A 21,595-nucleotide genomic window follows, 5' to 3' on the forward strand; every position below is an offset into this window, starting at 1 on the left:
ACAGGGACATAAGGGGTAACTTTTTCACGCAAAGGGTATTGCTTGTATGAACTGACCTGCCAGAGAAAGTGGTGGAGGCTGGTATAATTACAACATTTTAAAAGGCATCTGGATGGGTTTATGAATAGGAAAGGTTTAGAGGGATATGGGCCAAGAGCTGGCAAATGGAACTAGATTAATTTAGGATATATGGTTGGCATGGACAAGTTGGACTGAAAGGTCTGTTTCTGTGGTGCACATCTCTATGACTCTATGGCTATTCACCTCATGGTTTAGATGAAGCCCATCCAACCTGCACTGCAACAAAATCTGGTTAGAAATGTAGCTTGAATTTAAAAATAAATATAACTAATTATGTCTGACACGTATTGATCCTAAAACCATTTATATATAAAACAAGGAGTTAATCAAAGACTCCATCGCAGTGAGTAACAAACCAGAAAGGTCCACTGTGAAATTAGGATATACCTAGAAGAAGACATAGAACCAACATATATATGCTATTAATTAAATTCATAGAATAGTACTCAGTATTTATATCTCTTTGATGTCTTGCTGAACAAGGCCTGGAAAGGGACATGACACCATCACACCCAGGCGTTCACTACAGGAGAGGTAATGGAACCATAAATGCTGGAAGCATTCAACTGTTAAGTGATGGAAAGATCCTTATTACATGAATGCCATCAAACACTCCAAGAAAAGAAATTAAACATCTTGACTGATAAACCTTTAGAGGATTTGTTTAAGATTGAACAATAAGGGAGACTTGAAAGAAATTTCCATGGAAGGGTTAAAGACATCACAAACAAAATGACTAGATACATTTCATACATAAATATTCACTGAATAATTAAGGAACAATATCAAATTACACAGCAACACAATTTATGTGGGAAGAACTTATAGAGTAGGTTAACAATTACATTTAGAAAGCAGGAGGGGCTTACACACAATATAAAAATATACGTGTCAATATAAAAATAAGACATTTTCACTGAAATTTCTTGAGAGTTAGGAATACTCAGATAATACTTCTCAAAAGATCTTTTTTCCTACCAGGAAAATAAATCTTACTTATTCAGGGCTTTAAGGTAAATGTTCCTTTAAATGTTGATCATTTTTGTATACTTAGATATTGTCAGCTATTCTATTCTTAAATGTTGTGAAGTAATGATTCTTTGATATTCTTGAATAGTTAAAAACAATATCAGGACAGGTCCGAATGGATGTGGCATTATATCTTTAACAGTCTTGCTATGGATTATGTGTGTTATTAATTTCCAAGAAAATAATTTCTTTGAAAGCTTCAAATGTGGAATTCACTCACTATTTTTTGTAAGACTAATCCATATTGAAGAGCAGAGTGTTGCAACTGCTAGACAGGCAGCAGTAATGCTGACAATTATTGAGTTGATCCATAAAACTGAGTCTATACAGGGTATGAGAGTGAAACGAAAGCAAGTAGCCAGGGTAAAGAAAGGTAATCTGGGAATGCCCCAAGATCCCCCTTATCAGATCAGAAAGGAAGGTACTGAGGGTGAAGGTGAAAATTAAAGGCCTATTTGTTTCCATTGTATTGAGGTAGGATATTTCTGTTGAGAATGCTAGAGCTGTGCAAGAAGTTGAAGCAATTTACTAGGGTTTGCAACATACAGTATCACCTGGGAAGAACAAACTACTAGAATACCTATTTAAGCAACTATAGTTCAATGACTTGGTAATAAGTCAAGCTAAGAGTAATTTACAAAAGTGAGGGTAATCTAACCATGACATGCAACACGGTAAAGGCAAGTGATGACATAAACAATATAAGTGAAGGTTCTGACTGAATTCTTAAAGCTGAACAGGAAATTATGAGATCTTAGGGAATGTGCAAATTATGTTAGAAATTTGTAGCTAATTTCAGAAAATTAATTGCAACTTTAACAGATTTACTCCAAAAAGAATCAATGGTGGCAGAGTCAACATAGTACCAAAGAACTTCTCAGAAGCTGAAGGCAATCCTAGTAAATGAACTTGGTTGGCTGCCCCTAACTTTACAAAATCTTTTAAAATGGCAACTGATGCTAGTGACCTGGGAGTAGTACAATTTTATTGCAAGATTATGAATTGGGAATAGAAAAGCCAGTAAGATATTTTTCAAACTAATTGCACCAATATCAGATGAAGTATTCTAGACTGGAAAAGGAGATAACAAGGAGCAAATGGATATGGTTTATTTGGAGTTTCAGAAGGCTTTTGATAAGATCCCAAATAAGTAATCCCATGAATGGAATGGGGGATAGTGGACTGGCATGGATAGAGATTGGATGAGAAAGGCCCTGGAGATCTTTCAGATACTGGTGAGTCAGAGTCGAAAGGTGTGGTGTTGGAAAAGCACAGCAGGTTCGGGCAGCATCTGAGAAGCCTGAGAGAAGTTTATCAGACTAATTCCTGGGATGGCAGGTCAGATATATCAAAAAGGACTGGATTTTATAAGAATTAGGAATGATCTGATAGAAACCTGTAACATTCTAACACACTAGTCAGGGTAAATGCAGGAAGGATAGCCCCAGCGACTGGGTAGACCAGGAATAGGGTCATAGTCTAAGGATATGGGGTAAGGCACTGAACCAAAGTGAAAACAATTCATTCTTGACCCCGAGGAACTGCCTAAGATCAAGAAGAAGAGTGAGGGATTTGCAGGGCCAAGAATTTGCATTTTGGGGGGTTGAATGGAATACTGCTGGTTGTCCACAGCATCTCAATGGATCTCGATGTGAACTGCTAGATCTGTTCTGAAGTTATCCTATTTGGGACATTGGTACTACTACATTACACATTGAGGAAATTATGTCATAAACCATACAGTAGGGAAACAGACCCTTCGGTCTAATTAGTCCATGCCAACCATAATCCCAAACTAAACTAGTCCCACCTGCATGCACTTGGCCCACATTCTTTCAAAAATGTCTTACTCATGTATTTATCCAAACATATTTTAAATGGTTTTAATGTACCTCCACCCAATACTTTCTCTGGAAGTTCATTCCATATACAAATGTAATAAAGGTTGCCGCTCATGTCTTTTTAAAATCTTTCTCCTCTGACCTTAAAAATACGGCCCCTATTCTTGAAATCCACAACTCTCGGGAAAAGAGACTTACCTATACCGCTCATAATTTTATAATCCTAGATAAGGTAACCCCTCAACCTCCTACACGCCAGTGAAAAAAACGTTCCAGCTTATCCAATCTCTCCTTATAACTCAGACTCTCCATTCCCGGCAACATTTTGATGAATCTTTTCTGAACCCTCTCTAGCTTAATAATATCCTTCCTATAACATGGCTTCCAGAACTGGACATAATACTTCAGAAGAAGCTTCACCTATGTTCTGCACAACCTCAACATGACATCCCAATTCCTATACTGACAGGTCTGAGCAATGAAGGTAAGCGTACTGAATATCTTCTTCATCACCCTGTCTACACATGTAGCAAATTTCGAAGAATTATATACCTGAATCCCTAGATCTTGCTGTTCTACAACACCAGGCAAGCCCCTACTTTTAATTAAAAAAGTCCTGTTATTTTACTAAAATGCAATACCTTGCATTTATCCAAAACAAACTCCATCTGCCACTCCTCAGCCCATTGACCCAAATGAACAAAATGTATTTGTAATCTTAGATATTCTTCTCCATTGTCCATTATACCATCAATTTTGGTGTCATCCACAAGCTTACTAACCACTGCCTTCTATTTTCTCATCTAAATCATTTATATAAATGATAAACACAAGTGGACCCAGCACCAATCCCTGTGGAAGATCACTGGAACCGGCCTTCCAGTACGAAAAATAATTCTCCACTATCATTCTCTGACTCCTGTAGTTAAGACATTTTTCTATGTAATTGGCAAGCTCGCTCTGAATCCCATGTGATTTAACTTTACTAATTAGTCTACCAAGTGGAACCTTGTTCTGGACTTTCTCTCACAATGGACAGGTGCATCTTTTTTGTTACTGTTTCATACAATATTGCTAACAAAAATAGTACTGTTGCTTATCATGAATTACTTTTGAGAAGGCAGTGATGAACCACTGTCCCTCACTCATTATCCATGTGGTGTAAACACACTCACACTGTTGTTTGGAAGGAAGTTCGAGGAGTTTGATCAATTTACAGTGAAGAAATAGAAATATTGTTCCAATCCCAGGATAGTTTGGGGGTTAGAAGGGATCTTCCTGGTGGTGTTGTTCCTATGTCCCTGCCGTTCTTGTCCTTCAAGGTGTTGGACGTTGAGGGTTTGAAAATGCGTCAAAAGAGCCCAGTTGTGGTGTAGCAATGCATCTTGTCAAATACATTGGGTCAATTGTGGAGGAAACAAATGATTGGGCTCGTGAATGAGCTGCCAATCAAGCTGGATGCTTTGATTTGGATGGTGTTAAATTTCTTCAGTGCTGCTGAAGTGGCACTCATTCATGTAACTGAGACTCTTTCATCACATGTTTCATTATTGCATTTAAGAAAGTGGACAGGCTTCAGAGTCAGTAGGTGAGTTACTCGCCACAGAATTCTTAGCCTCTTACCTGGTCTTGTAGACACACAATACTTGTATGGCTGATCTAGTTCAGTTTTTGATCAATGATGACCCTCAGAATTTTGAATATGGGGTATTCAACAGTTTTGATGCCATTAAATATCAGAGGGATGTGTCTTAATTCTCTCTTGTTGGAGATTGGCATCACATGACACGTGTGGCATGCGTGGTCCTTGTCACATATTAACCTAGGCCTGAATATTATCCGAGACTTGCAGCACATGGATACAGATTCATTAAGTATCTGAAGAATTGCAAAAACTACTACACATTGTGCAATCATCAACAAACATCTCCAGTTCTGACATGATGAAGGAATGTCATTGATGAAGCAGTTTAAGATGGTTGTGCCAACACTACCCTGCTGAACTAGCAATGTTATGAGGCTGAGACCATTGCCCTCCCACAACTACAACCATTTGCCTTTGCACAGGATATATTTCTAATGAATGGGAAGATTAGATCTGAATCCCTACCTGATTTTCATCTTGCCATAGTTTGATGATGTCACACTCAGTCAAATGCTGTTGTGGTGTTAAGAGCAGTCACTCCAATCTCACGTTCGGAAGTCAGCACTTTTGATCATATTTGGACAAGAGCAAGAATGAAATCAGAAGCCATGCCCTTGGAGGAACCAAATCTGGGCATCAATGAGCAGGTTATTGCTGTGTAAGTTCTGCATGAAAGCACTATTGAGAATTTCTTCTATCACTTTGGCGACAATTGAGAGTAGGCTGAAACCGGTATAATTGTCTAGTTTGAATTTGCCTTGCTTTTTGTAAACAAGACATGGTCTGGGCAATTTTCCATGTTTGTAGGAGGTGCCAGTAATACTCAAGACTAAGCCAGTTCAGTCAGTACTGGCTTCTGAGCCAGTTTTGGTAATAAACACTGAATTACTGCTCCCATAGTATATTTTGTGACCTTGCATCTTGCAAGTGGTATTAAATATGGAGGAAAATAGAGCCTTACTTCTGTTGCAGGAAAGGTTTTGAAAAGGATTATAAGAGATAAGATTTATAGTCATCTAGCAAACAACAATTTGATTTCAGATAGTCAACATGGTTTCGTCAAGGGCAGGTCGTGTCTCACAAACCTCTGAGTTTTCTGAGAAGGTGACCAAGCATGTAGATGAAGGTAGGGCTTTGATGCGTTATACATGGACTTCAGTAAATTCTCTGATAAGGTTCCACATGGTAGGCTGTTGGAGAAAATGCAGGGGCATGGAATTGAGGGTGATTTAGCAGTTTGGATTAGAAACTGGCTTTCTGGAAGAAGGCAGCGAGTGGTGACTGATGGACAATATTCAGACTGGAGTCCAGTTACTAGTGGTGTACCACAAAGATCTGTTTGGGACCACTGTTGTTTGTCATTTTTATAAATGACTTAGATGCAGGCATAGGTGGATGGATTAGTAAATTTGCAGACGACATTAAAGTCGGTGGAGTAGTGGACAGTGTGGAAGAGTGTTACGGGTTGCAGGGGGACTTGGATAAACTGCAGAATTGGGCTGAGAGTTGGCAAATGGAGTTCAGTGCAGCTAAATGTGAGGTGATGCACTTTGGGAAGAATAACAGGAAGGCAGAGTAGTGGGTCAATGGAAAGATTCTTGGTAGTGTGGATGTGCAGAGGGATCTTGGAGTCCATGTACATAGATCCCGAAAAGTTGCCACCCAGGTGGATAGTGCTGTTAAGAAGGCATACGGTGTGTTAGGTTACATTCGTAGATTGTGATCAATCACAATTACTGCATACCTGCACCCACCTGTCACCATCCCACCTACCCTCACCCCAGCCCCACCTCCCTCCCTCTATTTACTTCTGGGCTCCCAGAAGGGATTGAGTTCCTGAGCCGCAATATCATGCTGCAACTATACAAAACGCTGGTGTGGCCACACTTGGAATATTGTGTACAGTTCTGGTCCTCATATTTCGGGAAGGATGTGGAAGCATTGGAAAAGGTGCAGAGGAGATTTACCAGGATGTGCCTGGTCTGGAGGGAAGGTCTTATGAGGAAAGGCTGAGAGACTTGAACCTGTTCTCATTGGCAAGAAGTCTAAGAGGGGATTTGATAGAGACATACAAGATGATCAGAGGATTAGATAGGGTAGACAGTGAAAGTCTTTTTCCTAGGATGGTGACATCAGCGTGTACGACGGGGCATAACTACAAATTGAGGGGTGATAGATTTAAGACAGATGTCAAAAGCAGGTTCTTTCCACAGAGAGTGGTAAGGGCGTGGAATGCACTACCTGTGAATGTAGTCAACTCAGCCACATTAGGGAGATTTAAACAATCCTTAGATAAGTACATGTATGATTTTGGGATAGTGTAGGGGGACGAGCTGAGAATAGTTCACAGGTCGGTGAAACATCGAGGGCCAAAGGGCCTGTTCTGCGCTGTATTGTTCTATGTTCTATGATACATTAGCTGAGGGAGGGCTGTGTGGTTAATAGGATAAATCTTTCTTGTCATGGGACTGATCCCATGGGGCTTCTTGCATCCTGACTCAATGTTGAAATTTCCTTGCAACTGTATATCATCTTTGGCGGGTCTTCCTGTGAGAAAGACAGCAAACATCTAGAGATTTTGATGGAGAAGTCAAGACATTGGCTCAAAGGTATGTTTTTAGTGAATATGACTCTGTGAGGCTATTGCTTAAATATTCTGTGAAACATCTTCTTCTAATTTTGGAGACAATAAGGACTGGAGATTCTGGAAGTCAGAGTCAATAGATATGAAGCTGGATAAGCACAGCAGGTCAGACAGCATACGTGGAGACCAAAACCTTTCGTCAGGAATGGGGAAGAGCAGGGGAGCCCAGAAGTAAATAGAGGGAGGGAGGTGGGGCTGGGGCAAAGGGGGGTGGGGCTGGGGCAAGGGTAGGTGGGATGGTGACAGGTGGGTGCAGGTATGCAGTAATTGTGATTGATCATTAGGAAGGATAGAGCGGATAGGTGAGTAGGAAGATGAAGAGGTAAGGTCAGGTCAGAGAGGTGAGAAGGAAGGGGAGGGCTGGGAAAGGGGTAAGGCTGAGGATGAATGCATTTTGAAGCTATTGAAGGCAGAATTGAGGCTATTGGGCTGTACGATCCCCAGGCAAAATATCAGGTGGTGTTCCTCCAGTTTACATTTGGCTTCTGAGTGTGGAGGAGGCCAAGGATGGACATGTTACCAGGGGAGTGGGAGGGAGAATTAAAATGGATGGCAACCGGAAGGTCAGGTAGGTTGATGCATAGTCTCCTGTAAAGAGGAATTTACAGTATCAATTGGACAGGGTACACTATTATCATTTCCAATGCTTATGTTGATGCTTATTGGTCCATCCAGTTTTATTCTGAGATATCTTTTCTCAACTTACTCTCCAACAATCTTCCATCCACAATTTACAAAACATAGGTCAGTAGCAACATTCCCTCCAATCTGTTTAGCGTAGCCACTCTGACATTCCATGCACGGCGACCAGCATGCTGATGCCAAATGCAGCATTAATTTCCAGTTCCAGAAGCCAATACCTCACATGGGCCTCCAAGATCCACACAATAAAAATGAGGGGGACTGCTGATCAGTAACATGACAGAAATCTCTCCACTTGCTTCAATGATTGCAGCTCCACCAACATTCAAAATGTTCAACATCATGCAGGATAATGCGGCCTTCAGATAGCAACAGTCTGTGCCATCTACATCATTCACTGTAACAACTCACCAAACCTCTCTGAATAGTCTTTTCAAATCCACATCGTATCAACTGAAAGGAGAAGAGCAGAAGATTCCCAGAAACAGCGCTAACTGCAAGTTTCCTTCCAATCATACATAATCCGACTTGGAACTATATTGCTGTTTCTTCACTGTCGTTGCAGCAAAAACTTGGAACTTCTATCCTAGCAATACTGTGATTGTGCCTGCTCCATATGGATTGCAATGATTGAAGGAGGCAGCTCATCTTGTTAAGTCCAATTAGGGAGGAGCAGCAAATACTAACCTTGCCAGCAAAGCTCACACACCAACAAAGAAAAAAAAAGCAGGTGGAAGAGAAATCAATATTTTAATCGAAGTGCCAAATTTCCAAACGCATTAATTTTAAAAATCAGTGCATTTGTGAATCTGTAATACTAACATACCAAAGAGCTGAATGGTACCTCTAATATTAGAAACAGATTTGAAAAGGTAGATTACTATTGGTTTGGAGTAGAAAGAAATACGGACATTTCTTTTCCCAATCTAGTTTAACAATGAATTATTAACAGGCAAATTAAATACTATTTTAGCAACACTATCTCACAAAGTTTAAAGTCACAAACAGGTCACAGTCTCAAGCCCTAAAAATCTGTGCAACCCTCTCACCGTAGATTCTCTCAGGTAATACGGCAAGATTCCTTCCCCATGAGGTGCTATTTTCTTCAGGTCTGTTAATGTGATGTGTCTATGGAAGAAACAAATTAGAAGAAATTAGAGGAATTAACAGTTTAGCATATGTTACAAATCCAAGACTTGGTATTTGTGCACCAAGAGCTCATTATCACATATGCAAGTGCAAAGGTCAGTGCTATTTTCCTTGGATAAATGGAGAAACAGGTTAAAATAAGAAATTAATATCAGCAATGATACAAATAAAAGGTTAATTGAAAAAGTCCAAAAATGTGAAAAAATAAAAAATAATTTAAAATACCAAGATAAAGTTTGAAGAAAGACTGACAGATTACAATGAGAAACACTAAAAACCATTATAATACATATAAGCAATATGATTGTTAAGGGACAGAGGTAGAACTATACTAGACGATTAAAGTAAACCTGCAGAAATTACTGGTACATAACTTTTTAAGGTCAATACCAAAGAGTGGAGGTAGAAGTTAGGATCCACTGTTCTACAATTTTAAACATTAAAATAGGTTTGACACTAAATTATTCACATTTCAACAGCCTTATCTGACAATACATTGGTTGGTAATTACTGACTATGGACAATACTTCATGATAGGCAAAAACAAGGACTGCAGATGCTGGAAACCAGAGTCTAGATTAGAGTGGTGCTGGAAAAGCACAGCAGGTCAGGCAGCATCCGAGGAGCAGGAAAATCGACATTTCAGGCAAAAGCCCTTCATCAGGAATAGAGGCAGGGTGCCTGCAGGGTGGAGAGATAAATGAGAGAGGGGTGGGGAGAAAGTAGCATAGAAGAGCTTCAGGGCAGAGGAGATGACCTGGGGGTTGCAGTGGGAAAGAGATTGGAGAGAGGAGGAAAACTTCTTCAAGGCAGGCATCCTTGCAAGAGGATTTAATCTAACTATCAATAATTAACTCACTTCACAACATATTTAACCACCATTAAACCCATAAAACAAAAATGTGATAAGATTACAACTCAAGATATTCTAAATCAGTAGCTTAAGTAATTGTTTAATTTAAATACTCAATAAATTAAAACAGTTAAAGTGCATAGCTGTAAACCTTCTTGCTCTATATTTCACAGTTGTATATCAAGTGCAGTGTGTGCTGCCTTCAAACTTTACTTTAACTTTTGGTAAAATGCAAAGGACTTGGCACTTGTAAGTAGAGTATTCTGACATTGTCTGTGCTCTGTATATGAACACATTCTAACAATATTAAATGTAATAGCCAAATATGGCAAATTAAACCCCAAATACAGTACATTGTGGCATCCAACTCACCCAGTTGGGTTATTGAGGCTTGATAACTGAAACAAAATATCAATTTCCATAGGTGTCACCTGACCAAGTTCCTGTGCAGCAAGAGTAAATTCCTCTGGAGAGAAACATAATACAATATATTGTTCCATTATTTAATGTTAGGAAATGACTGTGCCACCTGACAATGCATCTTCTACTTTTGGACAAAGGATACTAATGTGAGTCAGTGCAAAAAGGGTATGTGGAGATTTGCACGCCTTAGTCCAAATAGGTACAACTAATGATTTTTTTTTTGCTGAAATAAAAACAGTGTAATTGGTCAAATAAGGATGATTAAGATTTCAGACCAAGCATATAGGGCAACTTACTGTACACTTGCAGAAGTTACAGAATAATTAATCTGTATTATACAGTTATTTTATAGAGTGCCAATTTGGATGTTAGCCTAGTTTGTTAAAGCCTTTAAAACCCCTATGTATCTGACTCTGGCTTAATTAAACTTTTGTATTGAAATGAAAGTAAAAGATTGCAGTTTAGTGTGGATTGAAGAGCTAGAACACAGTAGTCAAAGGACATGCCACAAACGAAGCCAGGAAATCAATCACTGATTTTTTTGTTTGAAAACTATGCACATCTTTACCCCCTTTAAACCTGGGAAATATCCAGAAGGCATAATCAGAAATCCTAACCTTTACCAACATTCATAATTCTACCGGAGCCAGCTATAGTATGGTAGACTCCTATAATGAGCTCCATGTTGTTTAGGAGTGAGTTAAAACCATTATAGTAGGAGAAGCTGACTTGATGGGTTGAAGAACCTCCAGCTGCCTACAAGTAATAGAGGGAAACAAAAATAGCAAATTTTACTCATGTAAAGTCATTCACATCTCTTGTTTAAGAAACACATCTGTTCAACGCTTCTTGTACGTAATAGATAGTTACTTAGGGTTAACGATACTTAAATAATTCAAACTGACTTTATTCACCACATGTTTCTGCAATTGATTATTTGCAGAACATTATCTATTTCTTGGAACTTAAAAAAATTGTATGTCTACTTGGAGCAATTTACAACAGCATTTGTTTTACTTTATTGTATTTGAAAACCAATCGCTGCAAAATAGACAACTTGTTACAAGCACTGCATATTTGCAAATCTCCCAACTGACAAGGAATTTTGAGGCAAGGGGAGAAATGCAATTCATGACCATTCTTTTTATTTTCAAAATACAAGCAGTCAGGATTTGAAAATTACAAGACATTTACCCTCAACCTTTTCTCTGGCATACAAACCTTACCTGACTGTGTGCCCAAGGCTGCTTTACTGTACAAATTAGGACCCTACACAAATGTCCTTAAAGGTGCTCAAAGAACAATCACAAAATTGGTTAAATGTCACGTTGTTTTGGAGTTAGAAGAAGCCTACTAACTATTCCAAGGCTTAAATAAAAGCAAAGTGTGGACAAACTCAGCAGGTCTGGCAGCACGTGAGGAGAGAAGCAAAGTTAGTGTTTCGAGTCCAATGTGGCTCTTCTTCAGAAAAAGAAATTGCCCTCAAGAATCTTCCTGTTGGCTAACTCAGGCACAGAGGTGGCCAGCATTGATTGAACTTCATTAAAAAATATCTGAAAAAGCTATCCACATAGTAACCACCGTTGATTATCACAAAAACCCATCTAGTTCACATTAGTTTAGTTCAGTCTTAACTGCCCTCTGAAACGGACAAGCAAGCCAACTAGAAATGGACAATAAATTCCGGCACTGCCAGCATTCTACAATCCATCAGTGAACGTTTAAAAATCAGCACACTGCTTTGGGATGTCTTTTTTGCACCTGCAGCTCAATGCTTTCATTGAAATGACACCTAATGCCAACTTTAGCATGAGCCTCAGACTAATATATTAATCAAATGCCTCACTGATTTCCTGTCTGCTTTGAGTTCAAGAGTAATTTCGCACTGTCTCAAAAGAGGTACTTTAGAAACTATGTGGAAAAAGTATTTTGTGGAAAATAATTTTACTGGATGCATTATTTTAAAACATTTCAGAGGCCATCATTGTTGAAAATATGACTTTGTAATCTTGATATTTACATTGCTTTTAGCATTCCATAGAATGTGTGTGTTCAATGTAATGATGTAACTTACTGTTACTAAGGATTGTTCCACAAATTGAGTCAGCATGTGTGGGCGAACAGTGACCATGATATCCTTGAAATCCATGACAGAAATGCTACCGCTCTTATTTGTATCCCTCTGCATAAAAGCCTGCCTTGCATGCTCCTGCTGTAATTCCTGCAAATTCAGAAAATATGAACATTTGCTTTAAAATTCTGATGTCTATTTCCATTTTGTGCATTAAGTGAAACAATAACAGGATTAAAATGAAGTTAACTGTAATTTTGCAGGTCTTTCACCAAATTTGACCCGAACGGAATAACAGTTAGCAAATTTATACTAGATTTCAACAGTCAATTTCTCTAAACCATGTAGTTGATGATTAACTTTATACACCATTTCAGCTTCTATGTAGAAAGGACAGATTCTCAGATGACAACATCATAAAGTCTGATAGAGCAACATTTTAAAATTCATCAGTCAGAAAGAATCATAGCTGTGAAGAGAGTTTATATATTCATAAAATGAGATCACCTAGGTTAGATCTCATGGAATATAGGGAGAACTAGCCATTTGGATACAAAACTGGCTCAAAGGTAGAAGACAGAGGGTCGTGGTGGAGGGATGTTTTTCTGACTGGAGGCCTGTGACCAGTGGAGTGCCACAAGGATCAGTGCTGGTTCCTCTACTTTATGTTATTTACATAAATGATTTGGATGCGAGCATAAGAGGTACAGTTAATAAGTTTGCTGCTGACACTAAAATTGGAGGTATAGTGGACAGCGAAGAGGGTTATCTCAGATTACAACAGGATCTGGACCAGATGGGCCAATGGGCTGAGAAGTGGCAGATGGGAGTTTAATTCAGATAAATGCGAGGTGCTGCATTTTGGGAAAGCAAATCTTAGCAGGACTTATACACTTAAAGGTAAGGTCCTGGAGTGTTGCTGAACAAAGAGACCTTGGAGTGCAGGTTCACAGCTCATTGAAAGTGGAGTCGCAGGTAGATAGGATAGTGAAGAAGTCGTTTCGTATGCTTTCCTTTATTGGTCAGAGTATTGAGTACAGGAGTTGGGAGGTCATGTTGCGGCTGCACAGGACATTGGTTAGGCAACTGTTGGAATATTGCTTGCAATTCTGGTCTCCTTTCTATCCGAAAGATGTTGTGAAACTTGAAAGGGTTCAGAAAAGATTTACAAGAATGTTGCCAGGATTGAAGAATTTGAGCTATAGGGAAAGGCTGAACAGGCTGGGGCTGTTTTCTCTGGAGCGTCGGAGACTGAGGGATGACCTTATAGAGGTTTACAAAATCATGAGGGGCATTGATAGGATAAATAAGACAAAGTCTTTTCCCTGGGGTCGGGGGTCCAGAACTAGAGGGCATAGGTTTAGGGTGAAAGGGGAAAGACATAAAAGAGACCTAAGGGGCAACATTTTCACGCAGAGGGTGGTACGTGAATGGAATGAGTTGCCAGAGGAAGTGGTGGAGGTTGGTACAATTGCAACATTTAAGAGGTATTTGGATGGTTTTATGAAGAGGAAGGGTTTGGAGGAATATGGGCCGGGTGCTGGCAGGTGGGACTAGATTGGGTTGGAATATCTGGTCAGCATAGAAAGGTTGGACCGAAGGGTCTGTTTCCATGCTGTACATCTCCATGACTCTAAACTCAGAAACAGAAAAGCGATAATCATAGAAATTACTGGAGAAACTCAGCAGTTTTGGCAGCATCTGTGGATAAAAAGTAGAGCTAACATTTTAGGTCCAGTGCCACTTCAAAACTGTTTGTTCATGTTAAGAAGGGGCAATTCTAGATTTATTTTAAGCACTGAAGCTGGACAAAGGGAAGGAGTATCTATGGTACAGCTTTTTTGAGAAAGGAATTATAATTCAACTTGACTTAATTTAGTTATGAAAAAGGACAAAGATAAACCAGCAATATACATTCTAAATTGAGGAAAGGCCAGTTTCTGAAGTGTGACTTTGCAAATGTGAACTGGAAATTACTACTTTAAGGTAAGTCAGTTTCAAAGCTGTGGAAGGCACTTAGGAGGAGATAGATAGAGAAGGTTCCAAGCAAATATGCTCCCATGCAAAGAACTGGGAATTTCAAATCCAGACCATCCTGGATGGCAGAGTAGAATATGGTTTAAAAAAAAAGAGAATCTTTGACAGGAAGCAGATTATAGAATCATATATTGGTGGCAAAAACGAAGGAGATCATTCAACCCATCGTACAAACATGAAATAGGAGTAAGAGAGACCATCTGAGACTCAAGCATGTTCCTCTGTTCAGTAACATCATGGTTGGTTTGTTTGCATTTCGAACTACACTTTCCCTATTTATCTTGATGATGTTTGATTCCCCTGCCTAATAGGCACTATCTACCTTTGCTTTAAAAATATTTAATGACCCTGCCTCTACTGACTTCTGAGGCAGATATCCACAGCCACACAATCTCAAAGAAAAAGAAATGCTCATCTGTCCTGAAAGACTATTCCGAATTTTAAAGCAATTGGCCCTAGATCTAGAACCACCACAGGTGAAATATTTTTCCACAGCAACCCGATCGAGACAATTCTATTTGTGTATGATGGACTGTCACTGTAAGAGACCAATTGTGTGACACCATGATGATATCATTGGCAACTCTGGGTGGGAAACAGCTTAGTCTAACTTTGCTGCCTGTAAACATCTCCATAATAAAGCTCATGCTGTTAAATACTTCAGCCTCTTGGTTCTTTTTGGAATGTAAGAATGGTGGACCTAATACACTTAAATTAAATCATCCATCACTTTTCTAGACTGCAGTAGAAACAAATCCAGCTGTTCCAACTTATCCTAATGAGACAATCCACCCATTTCAAGCCTCCAACGTATTTATGTTTTCCTTAAACGAGACCAAAGCTTCACACAGCATTCAACACCCTGTATAACTGAAGCATAACAACCTTACTTTTATGTTGAATTCCTCTCATAATAAAGGAGTACATCCCATTAGTCTTACTGATTACATGTGTACATGCATACTAAGTTTTTGTGACTCATGCACAGGAAAACCTAAATCCCTATGCACCTAGCAATTCCATAGTCATTCTTTATTTAATTAATACTCTTTATTTTCATTCTTCCTGACAAAGTGGATAACTTTATATTTTCCTCTTTCTGTCAGATTCTTGCATATTTAACTGATCTATATCCATCTGCAAATTCCTGTGTCTTAACAATATATTTTTCCATCTATCTTGTTGTCATGCGGAAATCAGCTACCGTGCCTTGGCGTCCATTATCTAAGCCAGTGATAGAAGATGTAAAAAATTGATGCCCCAGCACAACTCCCTATAGGCTCCAATCATCATATCCTGCCAACCAGACAAGAACTGAGTCGGTGGGTTCAGCATGGATTGTTCCATTGGTGGGTTGGCGAATACATCTCCATACAAAATCTGGCCTATGGAACAAAGCTGTGCAGTGAGGTCATGGATACTGATACCTTTGTGGAACCTACCCTGGAATGCAGAGGAGAGGTACAGCACTTTCCATAGGGCAACATGGGTGCACATAGAGCAAACGATATTGGTATCGTCAAGAAATATTACAGATGTCTAGATCAGTCTGGTGGAATTGTGCAGAATTGTGCACCCAGTGAGGATGTCACATCTTGTGTTGTTCTGCATAGCTCATCCTGGTGCAGTAGTGTGACAACACTTCCCATAATGAGAAGGAGAATTCTGTCCAGAATCACAGCAGTACATTTGATACTGATATACCCACAATGCTGTTCAGAGGGAGTTTCAGGATTTTGACTCAGCGACATTTAACAAACAATGGGTCAACTGGGGCATTGAAAATTAATTTAGTTAGTTTAGAGGTAATGCAAACAGTCTCATTTATTTCTCAATGCAAATACTGGACCCCTGGCAGGCAAGAAGGCTGCAGAGTGGGGTGGCATGGTAGCTCAGTGGTTAGTACTGCTGCCTCACAGCGCCAGAGACCCGGGTTCGATTCCAACCTTGGGTGACTGTCTGTGTGGTGTTTGCACATTCTCCCTGTGTCTGCGTGGGTTTCCTCTGGGTGCTCTGGTTTCCTCCCACAGTCCAAAGATGTGCAGGTCAGATGAATTGGCCATGCAAAATTACCTATAGTGTTAGGTACGTTAGTCAAAGGGAAATGGGTCTGGGTGGGTTACTCTTCAGAGGGTCAGTGTGGACTTGTTGGGCTGAAGGGCTTGTTTCCACACTGTAGGGAATCTAATCTAATCTTAAAAGATAGAAAACCAATAGTTTAGAGATTAGAACATTTTGTAAATGTAAATACAAAGGAACTTTTTTGGGAGAGAATAGAAAACACAACTTCCATGTACTCAATAGGTGGCTTTGCAATGATGATACAATAGAAATACAAAGAATGAGAGAGAAAATATCTTGTTTGACATTAATCTATTTTGTGACTATCGTGACCACAGGTTTGGTATGCCAGTTGTGAATTATTTTGCAACTGTGACTTAAAGCAGGTCAAAACTCTAAGGAATAAAATGTCATGTTGCAAAACTGTACATGAAAAGCATTAAAACAAACCATCTGGTCTAGGTTAATTATGATATATAAAGACAATTCACATATCGTGAATACAAGGGAAAAAGAAAACTGGCATTAACTGGGGTCCCCTGCCGCCTTAGCTCTAAGGTCTAGACATCATATTAACAAAACTACTCAAGTAAAAGGACTGGAAACCAATGACCACAAATCCACAATATAAAATCACTTAAACTGTTTAGAAATAAAATACATGCTAAAAATTGTTTTTAAAACAATTATGTTTAAATATTTTCTCTGATTCCAAAGTCTGTTTATTACTTTCATTTTTAGAAGCATTAATGATACGGTACTCTGATGTTTTACTACAATTAAATATTATTCCAACTACCTACAGTAATTTCAACTGAAGCTATACAAGAAACTCAGTAAAAGTAGCATTAAAAGTAATTAAAAATGGCCATGATTCTAGCTGATCTTAATTCCATGCTGAAGATATTTAAATGCTATGGTTAACAAGTCCATTATGTACTAAAAACACATCCACCTGTCAACTTCATTTGACATACATATATGACAAATATGCCTTGTACTGTTGTGGATTTACATGACCGGAAGCATTACCAATTTGAATTTTAGAAATATAACCCAAGAGAACATAATAAAATTCTAAATCCAAGGGCTTGTAAACCACTGCAGATGTACAGGTGTACATTTTTTGTCGTCTTACTGATTGCTACGGTGATATTCCACAAGGTTCAGTTGCTTCTACATTCTCATTCCTGAAGAAGGGCCTGTGCCCGAAACGTCGAATCTCCTGTTCCCTGGATGCTGCCTGACCTGCTGTGCTGTTCCAGCAATAAAGTTTCAACTTTGATCTCCAGCATCTGCAGACCTCACTTTCTCCCCTCGGTTGCTTCTACAAGCTACTTGCACGGAAGTTCAGATATTTGGCGCAATGACATCAGAAAGAATGCAATGTACTTTCATCTTAGTACAGTGCTCATCTAGGAGGGAAATCTTGCAAGTGCTAACGTTCCTGTGCACCGAATGTCCTTGAATTTAAGCAGGGCTTTTAAGGTGCTATTGAAGATCTTGGCTGTAGGATGCAATGCATCTTTTCACTAATACTGTGATGAAAGATGGCTGATTATTTTGGGACTGTGGATTTTACAACAGTTGCATACTGGGTTGGTTGATTTTGTGAAGGATTTTTTAAAAAATCAATGTCTGAAATATCTTTCAGAACAGTAACCTAATCCAGTTAAGTATCCCGAGAGCAGGGAGCCTCTGGAGTGCTACTGAAGAATAGTTTTACTGTGGTGATTTACAAAAGGTAGATAAAGACTAATGACCATTAGCTTGTTTTTGGTTCAAGATAATCAAGAATTGATTTTAGTTTAAGAAGTCCAGAGATTAAAAGTTATGGGCAATTTGGAAGCAACCTGACTGGAGTCATAAACAAATAGATTTTCTCTCCTAGAAAAGAGTATAGGATAGTTCAAGGAAAACATACATACTTTAGTATAAAAGTTTAATTTGTGAAACTTTCATACACTGAAGTACTTTAATAGAAATCTGCAGATCGTCATAAATTGTGAAAATTTAATTCTCCATTTTGCAAATATTCATGTAAAACAACTGTATAGTTCACAAGAAAGAACCTGGAAGAATCAGTTAAATTGAAATTAAAGATATGAGATAGAGCAGTAATTTCTGTGGATTTGCATCTCCATAATGGATCGAGTCGGAAACCAGGATGATTCTTTTTCTGTTTGTTTTAAGATCTTTCAAACTGTATTCTATATTTAAATAGTTTGTTTTTGTTTCTTACATTTGATTTTTTTATATCATACACTTGTATTGTCTTCTTAATAAACTCTGCAGCCTTGTGTGGCTATGTTTCAATGAATGACCCACCATGTTAACTAAACATTTTTTAAAAATGATATGTCATGCTAGATTTAATTATAGGATCGAACTTGTCCATCAACAATACACATTTTGCTTAGATCATGCTGCACATAATCACAGACACTTTCAGAATGTGAGGTGTTGCAAATGATATTGCATGTCATGCAATAATTACTGAACATCTCCATTTCTTAACTTAGAATATATTTAAAAAAACACAATACAACTCTGGAGCAGGTGGGACTTGAAACACGGCCTCTTAACCAGAAGAAAGAAGATTATCCCTAGTTCCCTCATCTAAATCATTAATATATATTGTGAACAGCTGGGGTCCCACCAGTACCCCATTACTCACTGAGTGCCACTTAGAAAAAGACAATTTGTTCCTATTATTTGTTTGCTCTCTGTCAACCAGTTTTCTATCCAGTACACTATTTTGTCAGTACACTACTCTTATACATTTAGTTTTCCATGCTAATCTCATAGATGTGATCTTCTGAAACTCCAAGTAAACCACATCCACTAGCCAACTCTCATCAACTCCACAAGTTATACCCTCAAAACGTTCTAGTTGATTGGTCAGCATGATTTCCTTTGAATATATTCATACTGATTCTGTCCAATCTTGTCAGAGATTGCCAAATGCTCTGTTATTACATAATGGACTCTTGCAATTTTTCCTCTACCAATGCCAGGTAAACCAATGTGTAATTCCGTTTTCTCCCTACATCCTTTTTTAAATAGTGGGGTTACATTAGCTACCTTCCAAATCATAGGGACTATTCCGGAGTCAATAAAATCTTGAATGATGACCACCGATGCATCCCTTATTTCCAGGGCCACTTCCTAACTACTCTGGGATGTAAATTGTGGGGCCCAGGGACTTAACAGCCTTTAATCCCATCACTTTCACCACCACCCTACTAATATTGATTTCCTTCCGTTTTTGCCTGTCCATGGATCCTGTCTTTTCCAACTTTTCTGGGCTGGTATTTGTGTCCTCCTTTGTGAAGACCAAAGTATATATTTAAAAGGTCTGTCATTTTTTTTGTTATCCATTTAAACTTAAACTGTTTCTAACTGTAAGGGGCCTACATTTGTCTTAATTCTTTCTCTTCACGACTTGCATGCTAAAATCAACATTTAGGCTCTCAAGGTGGATACCCGAAGCTAAATATCCTGATTGTTTTAACAATCCTTGGTCAGCTGCTTCCGTTCCACATTTAGCCAGACAGACTTCCACACTTGGTCATCCTCTGAGCCCTGTGCAACTTAGACTACCACCATCAAACCTCAATCATGGAATACTGCAGACAAGTGCTCTCTGAAGAGCATTAGGCAACTACTCACTCCAAAGTCAAGGAAGATGGCTACCCGTGTGAATCTGAAGGAATGCACTGCTCACTCATGTAAAGCTTAATTAGGAAGGTGAATGCAAGCCTGGATTTTTAATAAGCATGCATAACTGGCAAATTAATGCAAAAGGGCTTCCTGACACTTGCCATGAGAAGATTCAACCCTGTGTAAGACTTCCAGAAGTTAATTGTGAACTTTCACCTATCAGGAATCTGTTCCCAGTCTCTTGACCAGTTAGGCTTGTCCATTAACCTTCCTTCTCTTCGGATCTGTACAAGGTTCATGCTCATGATCTTCATTTTCAAATCCCTCCAACATTGACCCTCACTCCAACAATATAATTTCCTCTCAGCACAAAGTCTTCTGGGATCTCTGCATCTTTTATAAATCTCTTGAACATCTCCAATTTTAATCAGGACTGGTGGGCATGTTTAAGCTGAACAGAAGCTACAATCTAGAATACCTTTTTTGCTCCTCTTGATATTTTTTTTCCTCCATTAAGACGCTCCTTGAAACCTACCTTTTTGACCATGTTTTTGGCCATTTTCCCTAATATCTCCTTTTAAGACTTGGTGTCCATATTTGTTTTATAATATTTCTGTGAAACAGTGTGGACATTTTATGTTCAAGGTGCTAATCAAATATAACTTGCTGTTAAAATTCACTTCTACATGTTAAAAATCACTTGTTCTTAACACTATGAGTTCACAGACAACCAACATTTTCATGTATAACCGTGCATATTACTGTGATTAATACAGTGCATAATTATCTTGGTATTATCTCCTTTAAAACTGATTAGAAACAATTTACTTTGGAACCTTAATACAGTCCACAAGTTTACATGACATTTTATAGCATGAAATGCATGTGAAGTTTCGGGTGGAAACACTGAACAGAAATCTGGACAGAATTGATTGCTTTTACTGAGACATTTGATCAAATGTACAAGTCAATTTTTTCCCTATTAAAGCAACATTTCATGTGTCATGAATAATTAAAAGCATATAAAATCTTTACAAATCAGTCCTAAGCTTACAAATCAGAAATCTTAATAATCTTCCAGTCTCCAGGTACTTGTTTGGTCAGACAGCAATTAGCTATCCTCATTAAACATCAACTTAAGTAGTATAACATTATTGCTTTGGGCTGACTGGATAGCATGGACAATAACAATATGACAAAATGACTTGGATGGATAAAAGAACCAAATAGTGTTGTAGTGTTAATCTGTATAGAATGGTAAGAGCCATTAGCTGTCTTGGGTTTGAGGTCAAATATTGGTTCTCATTAATGAGTAATGGGGTATACGAATCTCAGTATCAGTGTGATACCAGGTATGGGTGTAGGTCGTGTGACCCAAAGGCCGGCAGATTCTAACAAACAGCATGTTCTTTTGGCTGTTTGCAATAAAAAAAGTACTGACCATAGCCAAACAATC

General features: G+C 38.7%; 1 protein-coding gene across 2 annotated transcripts in view; it reads right to left on the minus strand.

The window, feature by feature from the left end:
• Nucleotides 1-21,595, minus strand: part of slc25a13 (solute carrier family 25 member 13) — a 280,692-nt gene that overhangs the window by 106,782 nt on the left and 152,315 nt on the right. For both annotated transcript variants that reach the window (XM_043689904.2, XM_087986841.1), the window contains 4 exons: nucleotides 12,382-12,528; nucleotides 10,925-11,063; nucleotides 10,257-10,350; nucleotides 8,932-9,010 (listed from right to left, as the gene is read on the minus strand). In XM_043689904.2, the coding sequence (XP_043545839.1) occupies nucleotides 8,932-9,010; nucleotides 10,257-10,350; nucleotides 10,925-11,063; nucleotides 12,382-12,528 (459 nt within the window). The remainder of the gene's footprint in view (nucleotides 1-8,931; nucleotides 9,011-10,256; nucleotides 10,351-10,924; nucleotides 11,064-12,381; nucleotides 12,529-21,595) is intronic.

The sequence above is a fragment of the Chiloscyllium plagiosum genome, unplaced genomic scaffold (assembly GCF_037043375.1).
Source record: "Chiloscyllium plagiosum isolate Xiang-an unplaced genomic scaffold, Cpla_swu_hap1 HiC_scaffold_5, whole genome shotgun sequence".
In the NCBI taxonomy this organism is placed as follows: Eukaryota; Metazoa; Chordata; class Chondrichthyes; order Orectolobiformes; family Hemiscylliidae; genus Chiloscyllium; species Chiloscyllium plagiosum.